The sequence below is a fragment of the Phaenicophaeus curvirostris genome, chromosome 12, assembly GCF_032191515.1.
Source record: "Phaenicophaeus curvirostris isolate KB17595 chromosome 12, BPBGC_Pcur_1.0, whole genome shotgun sequence".
NCBI classification, from domain to species: Eukaryota; Metazoa; Chordata; class Aves; order Cuculiformes; family Cuculidae; genus Phaenicophaeus; species Phaenicophaeus curvirostris.
In genome coordinates, this window is record NC_091403.1 from 1,082,519 (window position 1) to 1,107,716 (window position 25,198).

At 41.5% G+C, this 25,198-nt stretch overlaps 1 protein-coding gene across 1 annotated transcript in view; it reads right to left on the minus strand.

Moving 5' to 3' along the window:
- Positions 1-25,198, minus strand: part of THSD4 (thrombospondin type 1 domain containing 4) — a 204,589-nt gene that overhangs the window by 163,830 nt on the left and 15,561 nt on the right. Inside the window, exons 3-4 of the mRNA XM_069866943.1 lie at positions 22,337-22,406; positions 10,878-11,320 (exon numbers count right to left, since the gene is read on the minus strand). Of these exons, the coding sequence (XP_069723044.1) occupies positions 10,878-11,320; positions 22,337-22,406 (513 nt within the window). The remainder of the gene's footprint in view (positions 1-10,877; positions 11,321-22,336; positions 22,407-25,198) is intronic.

Genomic DNA, 25,198 nt, shown 5'->3' on the forward strand with positions numbered 1-25,198 from the left:
TAAAAGCCTGCCCTTCACTGCCCATCGCTGAAACGATACACAAGAGCTTGGCCACCCCCAGCACTAGTCACAGAAGTTCCAGGTCTGCTCTCTTGTGCACAGATCACTTCTTATTTACTGAAACCCTGCGTTTAGGGCCTTGTTACACCTGTACCAGCACTGATGAAACAGCTGGCACACCCTGGAGCACCGTTCTGTCCTCTGCACACTCACAGCCACACAATGAACGCAGTCTAGACGCTCACCTCCAAGTTACAAGTGAAAAATCACAAAATGAATAATACCACGTTTGGGTCACTCCATTCCGGAGAGTTAATCCTGGAATTCTATCCGCAAGCTTTAGGCTCATTTGCATTTGCTTTTCCCATCATCTTGTACAACTCAGCATCGCACTGGGCGTTGATTTCTGATGCTGCAGTCTGAAGGATAAGCTGGCCAAAAAGATTGCTTCCAGTTTAGAAAAATGTGTGAATACAGCTGTTTTGGGAAAACCTCTGCGGCTCAGCAAGGGAGACACCAGTAAAAGAAGGTCATTTTCTTTCTGTCCGTAAAATGTACTTCTAGTTTTTCATATATATATATATATATATAAAATAGACTTGAACTGCAGTGAAAACGGGAGGTTATAAATTGACACGCTTATTTTCTAGAAACTGAAGCGTTACAGATGTCAGACAGCCACCAGATCAAAGACATTTTTCTTTTGGTTTGTTTTTTCTTATATTTTTCTTCTCAAGTCTTATATTCTCCCAAGATTCTTGTTACATGGGAACCTTGGAAGTAATTTACTTAACATTCTAGCTTTACGGCCACGTGGGGCTTTTAATCAATCTTCCTGGCTCAAGGATGTGTGAACAAGAGTGTTGATTTACCCTCGCAGATAAGCAACCGGTGCTCTTGAGCTGTTTATACCCGTTAATCTGCTCTGCGACTGAGACGGTCACTGCCGAGGTGGGACTCTGGGGGTTACAGTAGAGAAAAGAAATGCAGTGGGGTTTGGTGTTAAGGGAGGAAAAAGCTCCCTGTAAGTGGACAGGAGAGGGAAAAGAAGAGAGATTGCAAATGGGAATTATTTCAGAAGTCGAGACTAAATCCGATTTGATTTAAATTAGCAGAGTTTTGTGGGTTCTGGGTTGGACTTTGTGATGGACAAATAAATTGATTCCCCCTATGCTGCTGCTATGTTTAATTTTTAACATAACTCTTCATTTCTACGCAAAAGCAAAACAAACAATTAAACCAATGTGCACAGAGTGGTCCTAAACATAAAAAGACCAGCATCTGAAAGAAGGACTCCTGACTGAATGCAGCAAGTTCCCAAAAGCTGCTGGAATCTTACCAAATTATTTGTGAAAATTAGAATGACTTGATTAAGGAAAGCCAGGCCCTTTTTTTGTAAAGTGGTTGATGGCTGCATCAAGCATCCAGCAACAGCACCTAGGAAGTGCGAGCAGTAACAACATTCTTACTGCTAGTTCCAGTCTCATCTTGGCTCCTTTTTCTGTACTGTAACTTGGAAATATTGCTGGAATCCCCACTGATGAAGCAATGAGGCACCATTTCTGGTAGCCTGTTGCCAACAAACTAATGACATGCCTGTGGTTGCATCACGGGTGAGTCCTCTCCTTTGCCTCTTCCCCTGCAACAGTTAGTGCCAAAAAACCCAAGACATTGCTGTGTATCGCTGAATAGAAGTTTCAGTTCTCTCAGATTGTGCAGTAATTACGACATGGAATTTTCATGAGAACACACTTCCTCTGATATGGCAGGTTAACTTTCTGTAGCTGGGTACATAACATTTCTTTCAACATACAAACTTCTGGAAACAAAGTGTAACACACAACCTCTAATTATTAACATCTTCAGGAGTGTTCAAGAATTCATTTAAACCAGGATTGCCTGAACTGAAGCTATTCTGAACATCATTTTGCCTTAAAGCATCTTTCATTCACACTTGGCAACATCCTTACAAATTAGGAATGCAGGATGTTGCAACGTAATAAAGAAGCTTGTAAAGATCCTTGGTGGTAATTAACTTTTATAATTCCTGGGGAGCGTCAGGCAGAATTTACGATATGCAGCAATGGGGAGAGTGAGTTATGTAGGTCCATGTGCAATGGGATAACAATGGGGAAAGGGGAATCCGGGAAAGGAAAGGGGGAAGACAATGAGACAAAATCTACCATTAACTTAATAATCAGAATTAAATAAAACTTGCTGACACTGTTTGCTTTACGCTAAATCAACTTAGCTTTGATCTGCCAGTAGGCAATGGAAAGAGGTCAAGCCCTGATGACTTGTTGGGAGTTTTCAGTTGCCTGCAGGACTGTTCGTTATTCATCAGTCACTATGATTACCCATATTCATTATAAGCCACCTAACTCGCTCCTCGCCACAACATGGTTTGGAAGCTCCTCCTTATTCATCATTTTTTTCGAGCGGACACTCACGACCCAGGTCAGAGTTTGAATGCACGGTCGCTTAATTCAACAGGCAAAGAAAGGAAAAAATAATTAGCAAGTACCAGCATGCCTGTAAATCTTGTACTTAGCCAGATACACGCTAGAGCGAGGTTTCGCAGCATTCAGCTTCACATATCCACGTACGCTAAAAGCCAACAGTCATCCTTAATGTAGCAATGGTTAGCAAAAGCATTTGAATAGGATGTTGAGTTGAGTGTATGAACCACAGTTAACAGCTCGCAGACAAACTCTGAAAACCCATTTTGAGAAAGACTTTTAGACTCCAAGTTTTAGAAAACTTTGACAAAGCTTTTCCAGCAACATGTTAGATTCTGTCTTTACATCTCCAGGGTTCCCTAGGAATAACAGAAATCATTTCAGATTCCAGCAGCAGAATGGAGCCTCATACTCCTCCCACTAGCGCAATTCCTAAAAGAGCTATATTTAGAAAGGGTTCTAATATATTTCCAAAATCAGCAACATACTGCACTGACAGATCTAAGATATGACTACATCAAAACAAACCCTTCACACAGCCTATATGAAAACAGCAATAACGAATAACGTTTAGGTTCCTTCTGCTAAACACAGTCCCTGTAGAGCAGATTTTGGTTATAGATGGATTTACTTAAGTATTAAAACCAAAAGTTGGAGTACTGATCCTGAGAATGATTGCAGTGTTGGACTCCAACAGGTGTAAGTCAACTAGTGGTGCTATCATGCTAAGAAGCAGTTAAAATAACTCTTTACTGCTGATTTAACTATACACTACATCATTAAAAATCAAAAGAAACCCAACTCCCAGAGAGGAGAAACCACCAACAGTTTGAAAACCAGGTGAGAGGAAGAGGCAGCCTGGGACTTTATTCTGCAGGTTGCTCAGTGTTTCTCACATGTGTAAACCCAGAGATGCTCTTCTTGCGCATCCTTGGGCCCTTTAGGAGGTTGCCCATTAGCTGTTACATAAGTTTTCTGAAAAGCACTCCCCTTCCCAGCTGAACCAAACAGGAATGCATTGGCAGAACAGCCACATCAACCTTTCCTTGTCTGTAAATTGATGTTCGTCAAATGCAATAGGTTTGTCGGGTGCGCTTCCTTCCCCACATCCACATAGCCCTTGGATGTCCAGACAGCAAGGACTGGGGAGAGCCACGTTGGTATCCCACATCTGTTTCATTTAGAGAAAAGAACCTCCTCCGAGACCATCCAGATCATTTCAGGCAGAGGAACGTGTCCCCACGTTTCTCACGTGCAAGGCCACTAAGTCTCACACAAGGGCTTTTGGCTGCATAGCTTTATGTCAGTCACGTTTCTTCCACTCCTGAACCACTGACGTTAATAAAACTATTTAATGTATGCGAAGCCTTTTATTTAATTGCTTCTAATAAAAAGATATCAATCAACAACTGCCTACAATACTTTGCATGGTAAAAGGTCCTAAACATCCCTCTGCAAGGATTACAAGAGCAGAAAGCAAGATTTATCAGAAAGGTAAAGGTAAGTAAATCTCACCAGCTCCATCATCTGTCAGCTGTCTAGCTAAACCATCTAGTCTACCAAATAAATATTTAATAATAAAAGTGTTGTTCAGCTCTTCACTGGATTGAAGATGAGAAAGCGGGAATTAGAAGAGGAAAAGAAGTATTCAGCAGTATTCGCAGTCAATTAGGATGAAGATTGCACGCGTTACAGACAAGCAAAGGTGGAAAAATGCCACCAGAACAAAGTTATGATCTAAAGGCAAATTACTGCGTAGCAGAAAAATACATGATGAGCAGCAGGTAGCTGCATTAAGTATTTCATGTCAGGCCGCAGCCAGTAGGCAGCTCTGGTCTACTGAGTTCATCTCAAGCAGAGGCGTAACAGCCGCTCGATGCAGATGTAGCAATCTTCTTCCTTTGGGCATAATTCTCAAACACACACACACACACAACTCCCTGATAGTTCAGACAAATCTGTTTAGGACTTTGATAACAGAAATGATGGGCTCCTTTAAACTTAAGCCAACCTAAATATATTCTTAAGAGTCAAAAATACATTTGCCCAGACAAGTATGAAAAACAGGTTTGGGGCTGTTAGTGCCAGGACTGTAGCAAACATTTTTTAAATTATTATTACCTGGTGTACTTATTGGTCTAATTATTAACAACTTCTCTCATGCTGAGGCCAAGCTGGCTGAGAGCAGTGAGAACTGGCCCCTTGCAGCACATTTTGAGTGGCAAAAAATAATTTTGTTGTAGTAGCTCTTTCTAATTTTAGCCATAAGCATCCATGGGCTGCAGGTGGCAAAAAAAACCCAACACATTATCACTGCCTCACAGAGTTTGTGCTAAGAACAATGCTTTGAACCTCAAGTGTTCTTGAGGTTCACCAAGAATGAAGCACTTTCGGAGCTGATGGGCTGGTTATTTATACTAAACAGAAACCCTCTTTGAACCAAGGATGTGCAGTGTCTTTAAAATACACAAGTAAGATTACAGATTTCCTGGGCCTATTCTCTTAAGTGCCCTTTATGAAGCCTCTTTCCAACTTACCTTTTCCCTTTTACCCTTTTTTCATCACTTTCCCTCTCCTTACATTTCTCGCCCTGTTCTCTACACAGAGGACCCCTGGCTCACTTCCAGCTGAAGCGTGACTCCTTCTCTTTTTCTTTTGATGTCGGACAGAATAAAGAATGTATTTCATATGGGCTTTGCAGCATTTCATTCAACTTACCTCCTCATATCAAAATACTTCTCTTGTAAATTAAAAGCTATGAGGCTGAACGCTAGCAAACCCTCTCACTTATGACACCACAGAAGACTTCTCATCCTACTGTTGCACTATTTTCTTAGAATGAACCCAAAGAAACTGCCACTTTCCCTCATTACCAATTCACAACCTCTCACTCCCTTTCTCAAGGTGTAATTTACTGTCCTGAGGCTGTAACAGCCTCCAACCACCAGTGTCAGCAGGGATGAGGAGGAAAAACTAACATGACAAGTTAGAATTAATTAATTAAGGTCACTAAGTAAATTGCCTCTTGAGAATAAGTTTAATCAAGTGGATCAATATAAAAAGAGATGACGCAGACTACCTTGAATGTGAGTTTCCATCCTCAGAGATCAGCATCAGCAACATCCCGTGTCCAGCAGAGCTGCAATACACCCAGTGCAATAACTTACCACACCGGTTTCTGCTGATCCCCCAGCAAGTGCTCTGTAACCTCATTTATGTCCCTTTCAATACTGAGATAGGAATCTGAACCCATATAACACAGTCCTTTCTTCCGATGAGCTGAATAATGCCTCTGACCCCGGGAAACTCAGCTGCACTTCCACAAGGTTTGATTGAAGAATGTAAGGATGCAGCTGGCAGGTAAACCAGCACAACGTCCAGCAATCCCATCCCTGCTGAGATACATTACAGCTGGGATGGGAGCTTGGCTGTGTTTTTACCCCTTACTGACCAGGCAATAATCCATGGGTAGAATGCACTCTCTCACATGGGACTGAACGTTAGCGGCATTCCCCCTCCCCTCCTCCAGTCACCCCACTTCAAGAGGGGGTGAAATGTTCACCAGTGAGGTTAAGAAAGCTTCTCTGTGGGCTTGCAATTGTAGTATCATGTTAGGGGTTTATTTTTTGTAATTCTATTCAAAACTTGCTCACAGGAGCATAAATATTATCATAAATAGCATCAATAAAAATTGATACTAATTAGGTAATAATAAGTGAGACCTAGAGTATATCAGGGGGATTAATAACCAGATGAGAGGTGGGACAGCACAAAGCCAACCTGAGACCACAATCACCCCGGTAAGCTACTCTTTTTGCCAGGAAATACCTCACGTGATCATTACTGGTCTAAGAACCTGTTTGGAATTTTATTCAGAAGGAAAATAAACATCCTTCTCATATAGCTTTAAATCCCCCAAGTGCTCCCAAAATGAATTCTTTCATTACTACTGCCGCTCTTTTATTTTTCTGGACAATTTATAGTCTGAAAAGGATCAAACCCTTCTCCCTCTGTCTTCGTTTCACACACACACCAACCCCAATAAGCTGTTATAATCAGACTGGGTTTGAGTTCAAATGCATCACATTTCTGTTCTAGTAGAGAAATCATGAAAGGAGGGGTGGCTAAGTACTGAGCTGGGTTTCATTCCAAATTTTAAGAAAAAGCAAACACCCATGCCAATAAATATAAAAGCCTCAGAACTTGAGAAAATAGGAGCTCCTTGAACCTGAATGTCCAGCGATCTCACACTCCCCCCGCTCCAGGAACCAGAGCTGACGAGCACAGGTCACAAAAACTACATCAGCTCATGCTGCTAATGATGCTTAAATTGGTTAAGGAATTAATGACTTAATTGTCCCTTTTAAGGTTAATTGTAGACCTGCCAATGGAGTGACCTACATTTGCCTGGTCAAAACATCTGTGAGAGGGGGCAAAAGAAATACTTTCAGAAAGGAAATTCTCTTTTGACATTAAATGATACGCTCTTCCTTTCCATTGCTCACAGGCCTAGAAATGCAAACTGGCCCTACACAGGGTACAAAGCAGCACAGACTTTCACGTCAGCTGCTGGCAGCGGAATAAAGACCACAGAGCTATAGCCATGTGAGAAGCTGATGATTTTTGGATTATTTCCTCAGTGCAAACTTTCCTCTCATTTCTCTTCCAAATACAAAGAGAGCTTCAGGCAGGCCCTGTCCCTATAAACATATTTCTTTAAAACGTGCACTATTTATGCAAGCCTGCTTTACTTATTCCATTATTCTGGCGATAAATGTAATTTTTTCTTTTGGCTCCTAAGAACCACGTACAAAGCACACATCTGGCTTGCAGAAGTGGACACAGAAGCTTTGCTGCTCCACCACGAACATCCACTTGTAGAGAAGGGGAAGGTGGCAGCTGTAAGCACTCAAACCCTCAGCACACCTCTGTGAAACTGCAGGCTTGTCTCCTCTATCACCAAAATAGAGAACTGGAAATGCAACACTGAAGAAGTACCAAAACCTAGTCCGTGAATGATATTTTCTTTCAAGATGTGCTTCCTCTCTTAAAGCATGTTATCCTTTTGCATGCCCTTATTATTTTTCCACATGTGCCTCTCCATTAGGATGTCCAAATGCTTTGATATTTTTCCACTATCTCGTCACTCCTGTTTGTTGTCATTGTGCGGCATGCTCCACACGTTTTATCTAGGTGAAATAAAAAACAGGGCAATGTTAACAGCAACTCAGCTCTTCAAAGCTGAGAAGAGCTCCCTTTGCCAGCAGAGAACCCAGAGAGCCATCAGCTTTCTGTGTTTCCTTCCTCATTCCAGTGACCAACTATCATTTCCTAACACATTTCAGTAATTCAAGAACTATGATAAAAAGAGAAGCACTTAAACTTTTTAAATTAGGCTTTTAATTTTACCTCAAATCTCTCCTGCCCCCACGCAGCCCTGGCTTCTAAACCCCCACTGAACGACATGTGAACAAACGTTCCAAAAATGAAAATGCAGTTGTCCTCTTCACAGACAAAGCATGTCAAAATTCATATGTAAACTGTATTTTGAATTTTGCTAAAGAATCGTAGAATGGGTTGGGAGGGACCCTAAAGGTTATCCAGTTCCAACCCCTCTGCCACGGGCAGGGACACCTCCCGCTGGATCAGGCTGCCCCAGGCCCACCCGACCTGGCCTTAAACCCAACTGTTCTTTGTCAGCTGCCTGGGAGTAGGCAGAGAACTTTTCTCTTGTTGCTGAACGTTACAAACATATTTGGCTGCTTTGAAGGACGGCTATTGCTGTCAAAACATATTTGCCTTGGAAGCCACCCAGTTTCATCTTATCATGCTATCAAATGTGAGCTTATCTCAGTCACAAATGTCTAGTCCTCTTTTATTATTTTATGGAAATCTGCTAAAATTACAGCTGTATGTAAAGTCCACTACAGTAAATAGGAAAACCGCAAAGAGTTTCCACTGGCTGTACCTATTGTGAAAACACAGATGCTATATTTTCTGTAATAGCTGGAAAACAATTTCCAATATTGTCCATTTAATGAACACTGTTCTACAGTATAAAAACTATATCTAGAGTAACTTGCATTTTTAAACCCAGATATCTGATAGGACCAGTAATCTCCTGTGTAAAGAAGGTCTGAACTTTGCATTTTGTAAACTAAGGAAAACTGTGAGGTTTGTCATTCTAATAATTTCATTTTCAAATAACATTTTTTGTTCTCATTCTGTTTTTACAGTCACCACCAAAGAATCTGAAAGTTATGCAATACAACAGGCTTTAAAGCCACCAGGGACCCTCCTAGCACAAGATGGAAATAACTTATTACGCAAAGAAGTTTAGAACAGTGACCTTGAATCCAAGGGGCAGCGTGTGTGTGGGTGGAAAATCAACTGTGGTACAGAAGCTTGCACTGCGCTTAGGAAAGCAACACCCTCCATCATACAGGGAAGCAGAGGCACACAGACATCACAATCACCTTAATATTTCACACGACAGAGCATTTATAAGGAAATAACATAGCTGTGCTTATGCACACAGTCAATATTATTTTCTGCTCGTTGTCCTCTCATGTTTCAGCCATAAATGCAGCGATTGTTCCCAACTGTTCCGGTCCCTGCTGGGCTGCAGAGGCCGTGGCAGCAGCGGGGAGCAGCCTGCGGGGTGGGAAGCCCAGCCGTGCCAGCAGCCTGGCAGCGGGTCTGCAGCAGCACCAGGCCAGCTGGGATTCCCTGGGACAGGGAGGGTGCCAAGGGGCCGGAGCAAACAGCTCGCGATGACTTTGAGCTGACTGTTCAAGGCCAGGCTTCCAATACTTGTAATAATCCAGCTACGCACCACAACCTGGATCTGATGTGCTGCGCAGCGGAGAACAGAAGCGCGTTATAGTAGATGATTAAGCAGCAAAATGGAAAAAAGAAAATACTTCTGTCTCGATGCAGTCACGTCAGCACCGCTACTGAAAGCCTGCCCCTGGCACTCTCCGAACCTTCCTAAGATCGCGGGTGCCACGCTGAGGTCACACTCGATAGGTCCCCGCTATCCATTCGTACAGGTTTGAAAGAACGAGAAAGCAGACTAAAGGAAATGGCCAACGTCTAGGAAGATCAGCACCTGAACAGCAGGCCCTACTGTTTTAAACTCAGGCTTCACTGAGACAAAGAGGAGAGTAACAGGTTAATTTCTATCTTCAGATATTCTTTTAGACAAGGAGAGTTTCTTGCAAGGGCAGAGGATGTCTTTATCACCAGCAACAGAGTCCTACTGTCTTATTGCAGTCAGGCTGGAATAGTGCCCCAAGGTAACATTCTTGGTTTTGTTTGGGTCAGCACGATGTCTTTAACAAGAGCAGCACAGACTGCTTCACCTCAGAATCTTAAAGAAGCAGATGATATGAACGAGGCGGTTGGGGGTTTAGTTTTGGGGGGTCTTTTTTGGTTTGGTTTGCTTGATTCTTTTTTTTCAAATCTACCCCCAAAAAAAATCTCTCCATGCATCTTCCAGAAAAGGGCTGAGAGGGAAAGAACCAGAGACTTGCTGGAATCCATATTCTGAGGAAAGACAGACAGGACAGGAATGTTTCAGAAACTCTCCCTCCCAGGGCATCTCCACACCCATTCTCCTCAGTTTCCAAACTGGAAACACATCCATCTTCCTTTCATACATATATCAAGAAATCTGACAGATGGGTATCGGAGAAGAGGAAAACGGCTTTCTCCAGAAATTGGAGAATTAACTGAAATTAACACAGTTCCACCCAGCCTTAAAGACTTAACAGCAGTATCATGAAATGGATATAAACATACCCAGTGTTTAAAATATTCTAGGCATTAAACAGTCACATCTTCTCGTTTCACGAAATAGGAAATTTTGCTAAAAGAGGTCATAGGAAACAAAAAAGGGAAAAGAGAAAACAAAAAGCCCATACATAGAAATCCTCTGAAAAATACAAAGCAAACCTAGATTCTGGCTAGAAAAAAAGTGAAGGGAAAGTTGGCCATTCTTTATGAAAAAAAAAAAAGGTTTGATAAATCTTTTTTCAACCAATTAAAATCATAACAGATGTTGAAGTTAGGAATCCAATTATAGACTCGTTACTTGTTCTGATTTTATAACTATAGCTAAGATGGAAAAGTCAAATGAGAGTGCAGCAGAAGATGAAAAATATCTCAATACATCACAAAACAAACCTTAAAGGAAAATAAGATAATCTGCCCAGTACAAGTGCAGAATAATTATATCTGTCCTTGGGCATTACACAAGTAGACAACAGGCAGGTCAGCCCCCTGCAGAAGGTGGTAAACATTGTAAAAGTCAGTCTTAGTCTTTAATAACATTAAAATCTCTCAACTGTGATCTGGCACGTCATTCTTCAGATGCATCACTCACAGCAAGAATCAAACACGTGCACAGACACATACCTCTTCTCCGGCTTGGCATTCTGCCTCTGGGATTGAGAGTGCCGGCTGCCTCTCAACGCTCCTCTGCTCAGATGGCTGTTGTTGTGCCCTCCCGAAGAAGCAGAGGTGTGAAGGCCAGCCCAAAGCTGCTCGTCATTCCTGTGAAGCGGCACGGATGTACGGATGGCAGAAATGACGTGGCCAGGGTAAGCGGTCAGCGAGTCCTCGCGGTGGCGGGAATTCTGATGAGCAAGAGTTCTCTCCGAGGCCGGGTACTGCCGCCCTGGCCTCCGGTAGCCCCGTTCCCGGTAATAGGCTGGAAGGCAGGGCCGTGTTTGCTCCATCACGCCGCCACTGCAGCTCCGAGAGCAGGCGGACCAGGGGCCCCAACTTCCCCACATGCCTGGGATTCCTGCGCCGCTATCCTCAGACGCATCTCTTTGCTCTTCTATCCTCTGGGGCACCTGTAGACACAACAGATTGATTTAGGAACAGGAATTCACGCTGCAATGCGTGGAGAGCACTAATATCCAGTCACAAGAAGAACTGAATGACATAGGAAGTAACTTGTCTTGTTCATCACCTGCCGAACAGCTGCCTCGCGTGCCCGTGCAGCAGCAGGGCTCCTGCAGCATCAACCACTCTGACCAACAGCGTTTTTTGGATTATTCCAGATAGGAATAGATTTTCTCTAGTTTTCAGCAATGGAAAACATTGTGCAATGTAAAGCTTGGAAATATGGAAATCGGAAATTGTTATAACATCAGCAAAGTCAGGAAGTGAGGTCACTTCTGGTGACGAACTTGGGTCAATAGATACCGACTCCTCTCTTCCACCCTGATGCCTCAACAAGGGAGATTGCTAGTGGTTGCAATATTATTTCAGGAACTCCCATCTAATGTGGAACTTTTTAGGAAAGCAATAACACGAGAGGAGAGGCTGATTTCCAGTCAGCCAAAGATACCGCAGCAGTTAACACTTACAGTAACACTTTTCCCTCACCCCCAGTTATTTAGATTTCCTGACCTTCTGGTTGCAAGGCATCAGCACAGCCTAGAGGCTACAACCATCCACCTCCATCTCCCCATAGACTTGTGCCCCAAGCACTACCCATTCCTAAAGTTTGATACAGTCAGAATTTCTCAGTGTTTCATACTGGACAGAGTGCTCAACTTCATCACACGTACATTAGATCCATTTTCATCAAACGCGTGGTCTTTCTTTTGCTTCCCTCGTCCAACTGGCTGAATCACAGGTTTTCAAAGCAGGCTTCCAACATCTGATTCTCATTTTTATTAATATGCGCAACATTCTTCTAAATGAGCATCCTTTAATAGTTCACTTATATTCTGAATAATCTTTGTACCAACAAGCACACATGCATGTCAATTCAATGAGGAGACAAAGAAGAGCCTGCCCACAAACAAATGCCTGCCATACCTCTCGAGCCCTACTTGTGTGTGTAGCTGCCGCCAAATGAGCTTTGGAAAGACAGTCATGTTTGTGTGTGTGTCACTTCTCCCCCCTTCACAGGACGACCTCCTAAACACGTAACTTCCATTAATAATTTTGCCTGAAAGAGCAGTGTATAACAGCAGAAGATTAACATCTACATAGTTTGCCTCCAGCCACAGATAAGAGGCGCAGCCGCTGAGTGAGCTGCAGAGCAGCGATGCCAGTGAGCATCCACTACTGATCAGCCAGCTATAAACACGCAGGCTGGGGTCAAATGTGGTTTGCAAACATGGGTTGAATACACCATTACAACACAAAAAGCCAAGCCAGCACAGGGTTTGTGGTGCTGCTGTGTAATAGTCACTTGTGGTCGACATAATCTGGAACATTTCCCCCCTCTGAGGTTGCTCTCACACTTTCATCACCAACCACAGAAAAAACTGCACTTAATTACAACTTCTGAATAACAAAAAGCATCTGTATCACTGTGATACGTTACTCCTCGCTCCAATGTTACTTGAAAACAGGAGCAGATGTCTCTGGATCTGATAAGCCTTTCTTCTGTGGGTGCCCCGCTTGGCATCAGCCTTTTAAATCCCATCGCCCGCACGACCCAACACCACAGAATGTCAAAATTAGGAATAACATGCAACAAGGTCTTCGTTTCTGGCTGCTACGTTTGCTTTCGTGTCCAAAACAAGAACACCAATGGCTCACAGTCTGACCAACAGGCTACTCTTCAGTTTGTGATTGTTTCAGCGAACACTCACTGTTAATCCTCACACTACGTATTAATGTAGCTCCACCACAGATATAAAACAATAACGGGTACACATGGAGACACTCTTCTGGTCTGACCCTGGTTTGCAGTAAAAATTACTTGTTACAAAACTAACAGTACTTTGTTATTGGACAACTCAGGTTTCATTTGCCTGGACTATTTTCTTAATCATTTCTATAATAGTTCACTACGCTATGTTTTTAAAAATCCAAAGACACTTACACAAGCAACAAGTAAAATCTATGAACGTGCAAGCAATTCAAGGCACCATTAACATAAGAAACATTTCATTATGCAGAAATAGAAACTGATAATAGTGACAAGTGTTGACTCGTTGCAGAAAGAACCTTCTGGCTGCCAAACTTCATTGCATCAAGAATTGTTTCAGATAAAACAATACTTCAAATGACTGAAGGCAATGCAAAGTAATTTCACACCCCTTAATCTTCACAGTACAAGAGTTCTAGACATAGCACAAGAAGGTTTAACCTAGCTAAGTAAGAACGTAAGAATAAAATTAACCAAAAGTAACACTATAATGTCTTACAGTGATGTATAAATCCATCAACACTACTTAGATAAAAGACAACAAAATTTGGAGACGGCACCACAGAGGCCAATCCTGACCCTCTGCCCAGAACAATCAAGGCGTAACTGATCTTCCCTGGGGCAAAGGAGCTGAACTACAGGATTCACAGGTCACTTCCCTGCCTTTGGTCCTCTGATTTCCAAGTTACTTTGTAGCCTGTAATCAATTCTAGTACAGCCCCAGGACATTGCCAAGAAATTACAGGTACCTACAGGAGGCAGCTGAAGTATTCCAGAACACCTCAGAAAGGCCACATAGTCAGAGACTCCTGACACTAGGTCCCTCCTCCTCTCCCTTTAAAAATTACCCATGAAACCGCACATTTCTAAAGCGAAGAGGGGGAGCCTACACTGGGGAACAAGGGAAATGCATACTGAATTCTCCTCGCCAATTAGAGTCATTAAAGTAATTTTTTAATAGAATCACAAAGCCTGCAAAAGGGAGAGATTAACTAACTCACATGCACATTTGATTTATCTTCAACACAACAGGCATGAGTATGTAGATTACACAGTTACAAAAACTCTGCTTATTGTAAAGAAATGAAAGCAGAATACTTCAAAATACTACGCCTCTTCCTTCTTTAATTAGATTCACTACTTTTCACATTCTGGAGGGGGGAAATATATATTAATTTTGTATCTTTACTTGCTTACTTCCAGATTTTAAGGGTTTCAGAAACTTAAACCTACCCTACAGAATTTTAGTAGCTTTTAGGTGGACTAATTCTCCATCAAATCACTGCCTAATATAACAGATGTCTTACCAGTAGTATTAGACGTATGACAAGCTTTGAATCTTTCCTCACTTTTACTATATTACACCCTTGGATCTTACTGCATTAAACATGCTACCTGTAGGTTGGCTTAGGTTGTATTTTAAATAGAAAAATAGTCTATCTGGAATTCACAGAATTCAGCAATCATGCTGATCCTCAATCAGAAATTCCAGCAAAAACTCTGAGTGCGCGAGCTACTGAAACCGAATGCAAATTTCTAGAAGTGCCTCTGTCAGAATTCAGAAATAAGATCCGCATCTTGGGATTTCAGCAGCAGTTGTGGAGACTGTACTATGCGAGAAATGTCCCTGCCAAGGAAATATCACCTGAACTGAAAGCCACAAGTATTCCAAGTGTAACTAGTTGTGCGTGAAGACAGCGACTGACAATGCAGCATTGATCTCACAAACACTGATTTCAAATACCGTAGGATACTTTGTCCTATAAGACAACAGCTCGTACGCAAATTAACTGTTCAGAAAAGTAGAAAAAAAGGTGAATAAATCAGAGGTGCATTTAACCCAGTGTGGAAGAAGCAAAGGTTTAGAGAACACTGTAAGAATCACGATACATCCAGAGACACCCACAGACCTTCTGCTTCCAGCTAATCGGTACTTTAAGGGCCTCCTTCAGCTAAACACCACAGTCAAATTGTTTTTCACACCCACTACCAGACTTAGGCTCCATTAATACAATTAATTCCTTTTCTAGAATATTTCTAATCTTGGCTTCCAAAAGATCGTGCGTTTTACATGGAAAACTTGCTTCCTTTTCTTCTGGTCAAACATGCAGCCTGACAATTTCACCGTCTCTCCCAAATTTTTTCATTGTGATAATTAATTAATTAATTTCTAACACATTTAATTTAAATGGATTCATAAACAAATTAACTACATCATATTCCTAATTACACATCTGAGAGGGATGTAAGAGGCACAAATGTGCCGCTTTATGGTACTACTTTCACCCAAAGGCAAACTGTAACCTGAAGAACATTTTATCACCTGCTCAGGAAAACGCTCCCAATGGTGTTCACCCAGTAAACTCACGTTCCTGTGCTGGATGAAACGTGGATTAAAAGAAGCCTGCATGCCATTTCTTATTTTAAATTAATACTATCATTTTTGTCCTGTGCTTCCCAGGGCAGCGAGCCTTAGTTATGTTAATATTCCTCAACACCCTTTGGGCTTTAGGAATTTTTCCATTGTCCCTTCCACACTCCTCCTTGGCCACACACGACGATCCATGCTACGACACTAAACTGTCACCATCGTTATTAAAGGAGTGTCAAGGCACTTGGAAAACATGACTTCTTATAATTCCATTTCCCCAGGGTCACGCCTCTTTTATCTTATAGTTCTGACTAAAGATTTGGCTAGGGCAGAGCCTGTCACAAAACACGTGCGTGCAGCTTTTATCACTGCCAAGCTCAGCCAGGCTGAGGAGTCAGCCAGTCTGATAGCATATTGTTATCATTAAAAATGTGGGTTTTAATTCAGGATGAGAGGAACACCGTATTCTTCATGAACATCCCCAATCTCATTACATAACTGACCAGTGACCAATCCCACAGAAGGAGAGGTCTTTGCCCTTTGAAAGTTTCAAGAGTGTAAATCCAGCAGCAGGTGGACTCAGGAACCAGAGCTGAACTGCACTTCAGAGCAGAGCACGCCAAACTTTGAGTGGGCTGAGGAAATTACAGTTTAGTTTTAGAACCTGCTCAAGTGTAACATTATTGTATTTCCCAGCCAGTGTTGTAAACACATCTACGGAACCGGTTTGATTCTTTCACCAGTCTAAGCATCTTAGAGGAAATATTCTTCCAGAATTAGCCCAGCTGATTTCCAATAAAGGCCACACCTATATAGCCATGACAATTTCCCAGAAGAAAGTCTTTACAGTCCATTTTATAGATGTTCATTTGCAATAACCCTATTTTTTATGCCTCTTATAAGAAACATGTGGAACACTGGTGGTTTGATAAAAAACAATCTACCAATAAACCCCTAAAACTCGCAGATAACCACCTCTCAGATCTCTCAAGGCAGCAGAAAAACGGAGCAGAGGCCAAACCAAACATCATGACACAATGTGTACGTCTGCCTGGTTAGTATACTCAGCTATTTTAATCCTTCGGTGCATTTTGGAAGCCTTTAATCAGAGATGTAGTAAACCGTTTGAGTTTTACAGTACATGGTAAGTGTAAATATTACCAGCTTAAAAGATTTGGGTTTCCGTTCTTTGTATAAAAACTCTGTCTGAACATCTGTGCCTGTGAAGATTAAAGGGCTGAAAAAGCCTGGAAATAGAAGACCTTTGTATTCACAAGTCACTGAAGGGAGTTACAATGCCTGGAAAGCTTAAGTGCCCCTTCAACCAACTTTGACCACATCTGAAGAAACTTTAACATTATTTAAATAGTCTAGAAAGTAAACAGCTCTGAAAAAAGTTCAGAACCATTTTTGTGCCAACCTAGCTCAAAGCTTTCTCTGAGTTTGGCTAATTTTTTTCACACCAAGACCACCTCCGCTGTGCTCTGTTGGTCTTAGTGCTTCAAGGCAGAGGTTTCTTTCCATCTCTCTGTGAGACCACGACGTCCTCAAGGGAGCAGATGGCTCACTCCTCACCTCGCTTCTACTAGCTCTGTATGATGACTCCTCAACTAAGCAGGATTGCTTCCTACTTACAGTCAGGTAAAGCTGATACGCATCAGAGCCTCACTGTATCACAAATTACATTTCTTTGTTTTAAGTTACTATTTCCTCATCATTGACTATTGTCTGTGACCCAAGTCACTCAACCTGTATTCCCTAGGCCTCTTCCAGGTCAATCATCCCCAGCTGTGACGAAGCTGCTGCAGTCTGATTGTGTTTCTATACTGAGAAAAATTCTGTGCGATCCACATGTAGTGGAAATGTGGATTTTATTTATTCAGTAATTGACACAACACCTCCCAAGATCTCTCGGTGACTCCAGAAGCAGAGAGGACAAGCTGTCATAAAATAGAAAGCAGCATTCCTTAGCAGAAGAACTCATCTGTGAATCCAAAAACTTTCTCATCCTTATCATCGCCCCGATCCAACGCCTGGGACAGAACTAGCATGCAATATTCTGAAGGAAGATGAGAAGCTTATCTATGACTTTGTCAGTTCACCTGCTCTGGAATCCAACTGGAACAAAGATCCTTTCATTTTTTCCAGATAAATACAGAATGAGCTTTAAGCCCCTCATGCTCCAAGCTTAAAGAAATCAGTATTTTTGAATTTAAAAAAAAAATAAATTATTGAATTCAGAGGTCCATTATGAAGCAGGTTAAACATAACAAAACCACCGTCTTGATTTTTCAAAGAGCATATTTGCACAAAATAACAGACTTATCCTGTCTCCTTTCACCAAGCGAAGAAGAATTTTATTGCCTAACCACTTCAATTCACAACATGAGGGACAGGGAATTAGTAACAACATAGAGACAGCAAGAAAATTCTTTCAGCTGCTGTCTTAAATGTTCTGTTGCACTAAAAGGCTAAGTTTAAAGGAAAATACTTGGTATGGACTAAATCATCTCTCCCGTTTCCTCAAGATCAGTGTAATTAGAACAGCAATGTTATTTAGCTAGAAAGGCTGCATTTTATCAAAGGTTCAGCAAATGCAACAGCACTCACTGATAAGGTGAAGTCAGGCAACTGTGCAGAAGGCAAGCAGACACACTGACCAGTGGGAAACTGCAAGAGGAATATTAACTACATTTCAGTTGGTAGTGGTTTATGGAACTGATGTGTATGAAAAGTCAATAATAACGGATAGTAGGTATTCTATAAACAAGAAACGGGGGTGGGGGAGGGCAAGAAAGTGTGACACCTACAAACATTATTTAAGGAACATGCCAGATAACGTGGCGACTAAGCTGTTCTAAGTAAAATTCAGTTTAGTGTACAGAAGCACAGTAACTTTGTGGTAGGCCTGTTAGCAAGAGCTGAATTCCAGCTCAGCAAGTCCTGACAAGTCGTACATTTCAGTCACTGTTGACCTTAGGGCAGAGCTTTGCCCTGCTTGGATTCCAGAGAAGAACAAGCCTCCCGTCACACGCTTCTGCTTCTCAGGATATGCATAAGCAAGGTGGTGACCAGCTGTGGTGGGGATCCCTTGGCACTCCTCCTTAGAACCATCAGGCATCAGCCCTGGTGTCTTGGCCAAAAAACACATTGAAGTCAATATTGATCTACAACTGAGTGACAAAAAGATATGCACAAAGTCAAAGCTGCTCCATTGCTTCAACGTTAATATTTAATGCCATAGCAGAAGGAAGACGTTAAAAAAGCAATATTAATGCCAGAAATTTTATTTGAACAAACTTCCCTACTATTTGCACTACCAATTCTACTAAAATAAACAAGGCATAAATATGACTGCCACTTACTTTCTTAACTCAACAATAAATGATTAGTTAAAAATCCATCCAGGAATAACTTCTGAAAATTTGGGAATACAGACTTCAATGGCTGTCTGGGAGGAGGACAGTTATATTTCATAGTTTAACGCTCTCTTCATCAAAGTATGACACTCTTCATGTAAGGTTAAGTAATATTTATTCAATAAAATAAGCATGTGGAGGGAGAACAGAGCTTGACGGCATGATGAGCAGCAGGAGGGTTGTTCCTATGTCTAGCTCTGATGGACAAGGGAAGTTAATTGTTCAGATATTAAGATTGATTTCTGTTTAACCAGTTTCAGACAGCTTAGTTGATTTGGAAGTGGAAATTATTTGGCTTCACATAACATTTCCTCCTTTTTTGCTAATACTGATGAGTACTTTGGCCTTACGGAGGAGTACACTTCATACGTAAAAAATCCCAGAATCACCAAATCTCAGAGCAGATAACATTGCGCAGTCGATTGTTTCCCCCAAAGAAGTATCTTAGTAGCTAGTGTTCAAAAGATTGATCCTTTAATAGTCAAGCCTAAGCTTCCCTGGAGCATCAAAAGGGAAACTCAAAAGGAACAGCACCACACTTAGAATAGAATAGAATCAATCATAGAATCATAGAATGTTGTTCAAAACTCTTCATTATGTCAGCCTCTCTGAAACCAGTATGACTTTAAACATGGATTCAAAAAACAACAAAAAAAGAAGAAACAAAAGAAGAAAATCTAGCAAGATTTTAAAACAAACAGAAAAAAAAAGATTTACTGCTATTTTCAAGCGTTCTCAAGTTCAGTTGGTTGTGTCTCAGCTGAACTGTGGGTGTCCAGAGGCAGTTACAGCTGGATTTCCCCCAACTGCTTTGGGGATTGTCCTGGGTTTTATTTCATTTTCCCAAAAGTTTTAGTGCAAGAGAAGCGTTTAGGCTATTTGGAAATATTTTAATGAATTAGCCAAATAGCCAAGCCTAATTCTCTAAGTTCATTTCCTCATCCATAGCTTTCTGAGCAAAAATAACTATATGCAGGGTGCACAAGACAGAATCCAAACACTCTCCAAGACTGCACATTCAAGCATCAATCACACACACATGCTTAACTTTAAGCTGCAAAACAAACACACAAAAGGGATCGGGGTATAAGCTAATGTTCCATTAGAATCCAGCTCAGTTTCCACATACTGTACCCTCTGAGTGTGTATATGAAAGTCATCAAACACCACTTCTGTTATTCACAACACTATTATAATCACATATTTTTCATCAAATCCTTCCTACCTCCTCCTCTCCCTTTGTTCCTGCAAAGTCAACCTCCTCTCACACAGAAGGAACCCTGCCAAAGAGCAGAGATCCGTGCAGAAATACACGTGAACTGCTGGCTAGGGATGCCAGCAAGTACACACACAGGTTACTGCACAAGGAGAACGGGAACAACTTCCAGAGCTACAAAGCTGAGAACTCACGCTCAGTTAGAAATCTGTCTGACTTGGCCTTCAGAGCTACTAACAGCCCCTGGTGTCTGGATCTGATACGTGGGTCAGAAGGTTTCTGGAAAGTTTAATAAATACAGACTTCCAGTCTAAACACAGTTTGGCATGAACAGAATCCTCTCCCGTAGCGTAATCTCCCATAGTGTAAGAGAATGAGAATGACAGACAGCTTTGGAGCCTGTATGAGAGGGATTGTCACCAGGAAACTTCTGCCTCTCTTGTTTGCAGTAAAAAGAACAGCTCTGAGGTGGTTACCCTGCCCCTTCGTGCCCTGCCTTCAGTCTCTTTAACTGGTACAGAAGACGCTCCAGACCCATGGCATTTCTCATTCAACCGAAAACAAAGAATCTGATTTTATCAAAATGAATTCTGGAACTTCACAGAATGAAGCAATTGTTTCTCTGACTTACTCTATTTTAGTTAGCAGATTTTTTTTTTCCCCTAAGGCTGTTTGGAAGCTGGATCGCAGCATCTCTTCACTGTCAATGTTACAAAAGAACAACTAATTAGAATGAGTACTGAAAACGGAGCAGCAGGATGACCATCTCAAGTGCACAACAAAACAAGAGAGATCTAAACTAGGGAAAAATACTATGTTGTGCTCACGTTTAGAATAGAGCACTTGGGCAACTTGAGAAATGCTGCAGACTGGACCATGCTGGTTTCAGACAGAATCATTACTGACCTCATTTAACTTGTCTCACAATTAAGCTGCACAAGCAGATGAACGTGACAGCTACGTTCTTCAGGAGCAATGACAATCAAGCTTCAGGTTTCCAGTCCACACCTATGGAGCTATTTTCCAAATGTTGATTTTACCCTAAAGACAGTGGCATATGCACATGAAAAAAGGAAACCCCACAAACTTGTCTTTTACCTCCAGTTTTAAAATAAATATGCATCTTGCATTGCTATTTAAAAATCTGTGGTAAAAAGCAAACTTTTAAGAAATAGGTTGATACCTTTAATAATTAATTGGTTGTGTTTAAATACCAATTATGAGATGAGAACAACACAAATATAAGGTCACAGTCTCTGAAAGGACAGAAGAGCATTCAAGGGGTCTCCCCTTAGGTCTCTGGTAGAATCAGTTATACCTACACATTCCTGACAAACGTTTTTCCAACAGATCCACAGAGACCTCCACTGTGGAAATTCTACATGTTATCCAGACAATAAGATCTATCTTCTTTATACCTTTTCCATGAGAAGTTTTTTCTAACATCAAACCCAACTTTCCCTGCCCCAGTTGAAGTCCATTTCTTCTCATTTACTCCATCACAATCTCTCATCTATTCCACTCCAACAGCCTTTTCTTTAGCACTGGAGATTATATCTACTTCCTCCACCAGCCTTCAAATCTTTAGACTAAACAACCTACATTCATTCAAACTTCCCTCCGAGGTAAGATTTTAAACCCCTTGAGAACACTCACTGCTGCTGCCCTGTGTTTCTCTCCAAACTGTCCACTACTTTCCTGAAAAGCAGTGCAAAAACCCATCCTAAGTAGTCCCGCAGAGATCTCACTAATGCTGAGTAGGATGGAAGGTGTGCGGGTTTGCCAGCCTTCTCAGGCATCACTCCATGTCTGAGCACTGCTCTCACTCACATGAGCTCTTCTTCACCTTTATCTTTGATGATGAAAATGCTCCAAAGTGTCAATAAGCTGACATGGACCTATTTGTGACCTACAACATGCCATACAATTAATGGTTGGACTCGATGATCCAACAAGTCTTTTCAAACCTGGTGATTCTATGATTCCATGAATTACTCGGCTTGTTAATCATGATGACATCTTTCAAGCCAGTATATATTCATATTAAAAAAAACCCCAAACAACAACAAACCCCACAAAAAACAAAAGACACATTATTCCCAGAACTCTATTTAGATTGCATTGCTTTATGCATCTTACTCTGATGTTTTCTACTTTTCGCTTGAAGTACATAAAACTCCTAGTGCTTACCTTTCTGTGTTCAATCGAAGGCTGTGGGACGACAAACTGAAATGCCAGCACTGCTAGGGAACTGAGAAGTCTGAAAAAGCAAGCAGTGAAACAAAAGATGTAATTACCACGAATACAGACCATGCGTCTACAGCCTTTGACAGGGCTTCATACTACAAGAACTTATTTGGACCCCTGAATATCATTACTAACCAGAGCAGATTCACTAAACTGTATAAAATGTTCTCGTGACATTCTCTACACAGTAGGCAATACCAGGTACACACACGGATTTTTCTACCCATAAAGCAAAAGTGCACCAAGTAGAACCCATTGATAGTATTTCATGTAACTTTATTTAAATTACAATATTTTTGGCAGTGCATGTTTTAGTGCCTCAGCATTTGGTGTCAAACTGATAAACACTTTGTAAGTTTTCTAAAGTGCTAAGTAAGAATTCACCCATCTGTGGACTAAGTCTGCTTCTAGCTCTGGCTCCTCATTTTACAGATGAACATCCCACCTCCAGCGCACAGGAAACACGCAAGAATCACCATGATTTTGCAGAAAATGGCTTTCCCCCCAGCTGCCTAACACTTGTGGAAATTGAATAACCTAATGGGCACACGAGATGGAAAGTAGCGGACACAGCTCACCAGAGACTCAGGATAAGCAGCCAAGCATCACCCCAATCCCCGCATCTTCAATCTGAAAGGAGTCATAATGGGAACCAAGCCCAAACAAACTTTGTTCTGTCAAGCCTCACCACCCTAATGACTCCCAGGAGCCCACTACAAGTTAGGCTCAGTTAGCTCAGTCTTTTGTTTGCTCTAATTTGTATTGGGAACTGGTTTGCCCCCTTCTATCAAGGCCTTCATCAGAGAACACAGAAGGGTAAGAGAAGTAGGCTCAAGGTATCTTTATTTCTACCAGGAGTTTGACTTTTCAGTCTACAAAGAGTATGCTTCAGACCCTCTACAAAAGGGAAAGCTGCTAATGACTTGCTGAATTTCAATGCAGAAGTAAAACTGATGGATTTAGACACAAAATGCATCTGCAAACTAATGGACCAGACAAACTCCAGCTGTGCTTCATGCTCTCAGCTCCTTCCTTTTCTCCCTACACAGCAGCCCTTTAAATATTTCTCATTGTTTCAGGTATTTTCAGACAGACCTCCCAAACAGAGAAAGTTTTTTTAATACTAAACATTTCATTGCCACCAATACAAATATCGTTATACTAGGTAGAATGATTTTTCCTGAGTTTTCCGTTTGTTCTTGCAAATGTACCACAAATGGAACTTAGGCAAGTATCAACTGCACGTGGCTTCTCATCACCTCATCACCATGGTCTATGCCCCTCTCTCTCAAAACAATAAAAAGCACGAAAAAGTCATTACTTCTTTACTGCCACATCAATTTAGAAAAAAACCAACTGAAATACTTTAAAAGTCCATTAGAAGGAAGTATTATATTTCACAAAGCTATCATTTGTGACAAAGCAAAATCCAGAGGAGGTGGCTGTTATCAGTCAGTGTGAGGCACTATAAAGAAACCACAGTAGGAGTCGAAATGTGCGGCTCAGAGCAAGGCCCGATAACAGGGTGGTGGGTGGAAGCCAAAGGCATGACTCAAGAAACTGATTTCCCAATCACGCCTGAAGTGAAAGGTAGGAATAGCAACAGAACTCAGACCTCCAATCTGCAAAACAACAGCATCAAGTCTGGTTTTAGCTGACCTGCATATCCCTTCTTCTAGTGCTCAAGTGATTTCCTAACTACTGCGGATGAAAACCTGCCAGCTTTAAGTAGGCAGAGCCCAGTCTCTGACAGACGCGGACTACATCCTCCGCAAATTATATTTAACTTCCTTTTCAGAATTTTCCTACCCACTCCCTGCTCCTTTATTGTTCTACTCCCTATAATCCCTCCGAGCACGTGAAAGAAAGTTCAGACTTTCCATAAGGAAAATAATGCTTTCATCCTCAACAGGACAGGACTTCTCTCATCAGTCTGAAGATCTACAAATTTCCATGCATAAATTCTTCTGAAATCACGCACAAGACTGGGAGTTCTGAACCGAGCAAGAATGGGAGGCCTGAACTGAGTGAGAACTGTAATCTTCAAAGCAAATTATTTACCAGATTAAAGTTCTCAGTTCTAAAATGCAAACTTTCAGTGTAAGTGTGGTTACTCCGTGCCAATTTTTCCTGACCATTCTTTAATGAGGTTGCACTGCAATTACCATCTGTATGTACATGCTCAAGGACAATGAAGCTAGTTTTTAAGTTCGCTTTTGTATCTGCAATCAGATCTTTCAGAAACAATGGTATCAAGCTACTATTTCAAACCCACAGGAAATGTGCCAGGAATACTTAAGCTATCCCGAGGTAAGCCTCTAGCTTCAAATCACTGTGTGGCAATTGAATTTTTTTAATGTTATTTCCCTCAGTAGCTTGCTTTGGCTAACTTCTCTGGACTAAGCTTTTTTATTTGTCATACTTGACTAATGTTAGGCCTCCCAAGATATAAAAATAGGCTTCTTCAGTTTCAGTGGGTTTGTTTCAGGTATTCTTACTGCACAGAAAAGCCAAAAAGAACAAGTGCTCCTCAAAATAAGGCAAAGCTTTTCAAGAATACATGAACACGTCAGATATCAATCGCAGCTGACTGATGGCTGTTTAATTCAGGCCTCTGTGTAAAAGCCTCGCTGGTTCAGCCCATGCTCTCATAGTTACAGTGCTATTTGGAGCAAAGAACCTGGCTTAAAGCAAAGTCAGGCTTTAAACTGCTAGCTTATCCAAGTTTCAAAGAGCAAACATGTTCTTTTACTGGAAATACCAATTTCTGTTTAACTGGGGGGGATGAGGTGTACAGAGCAGAGC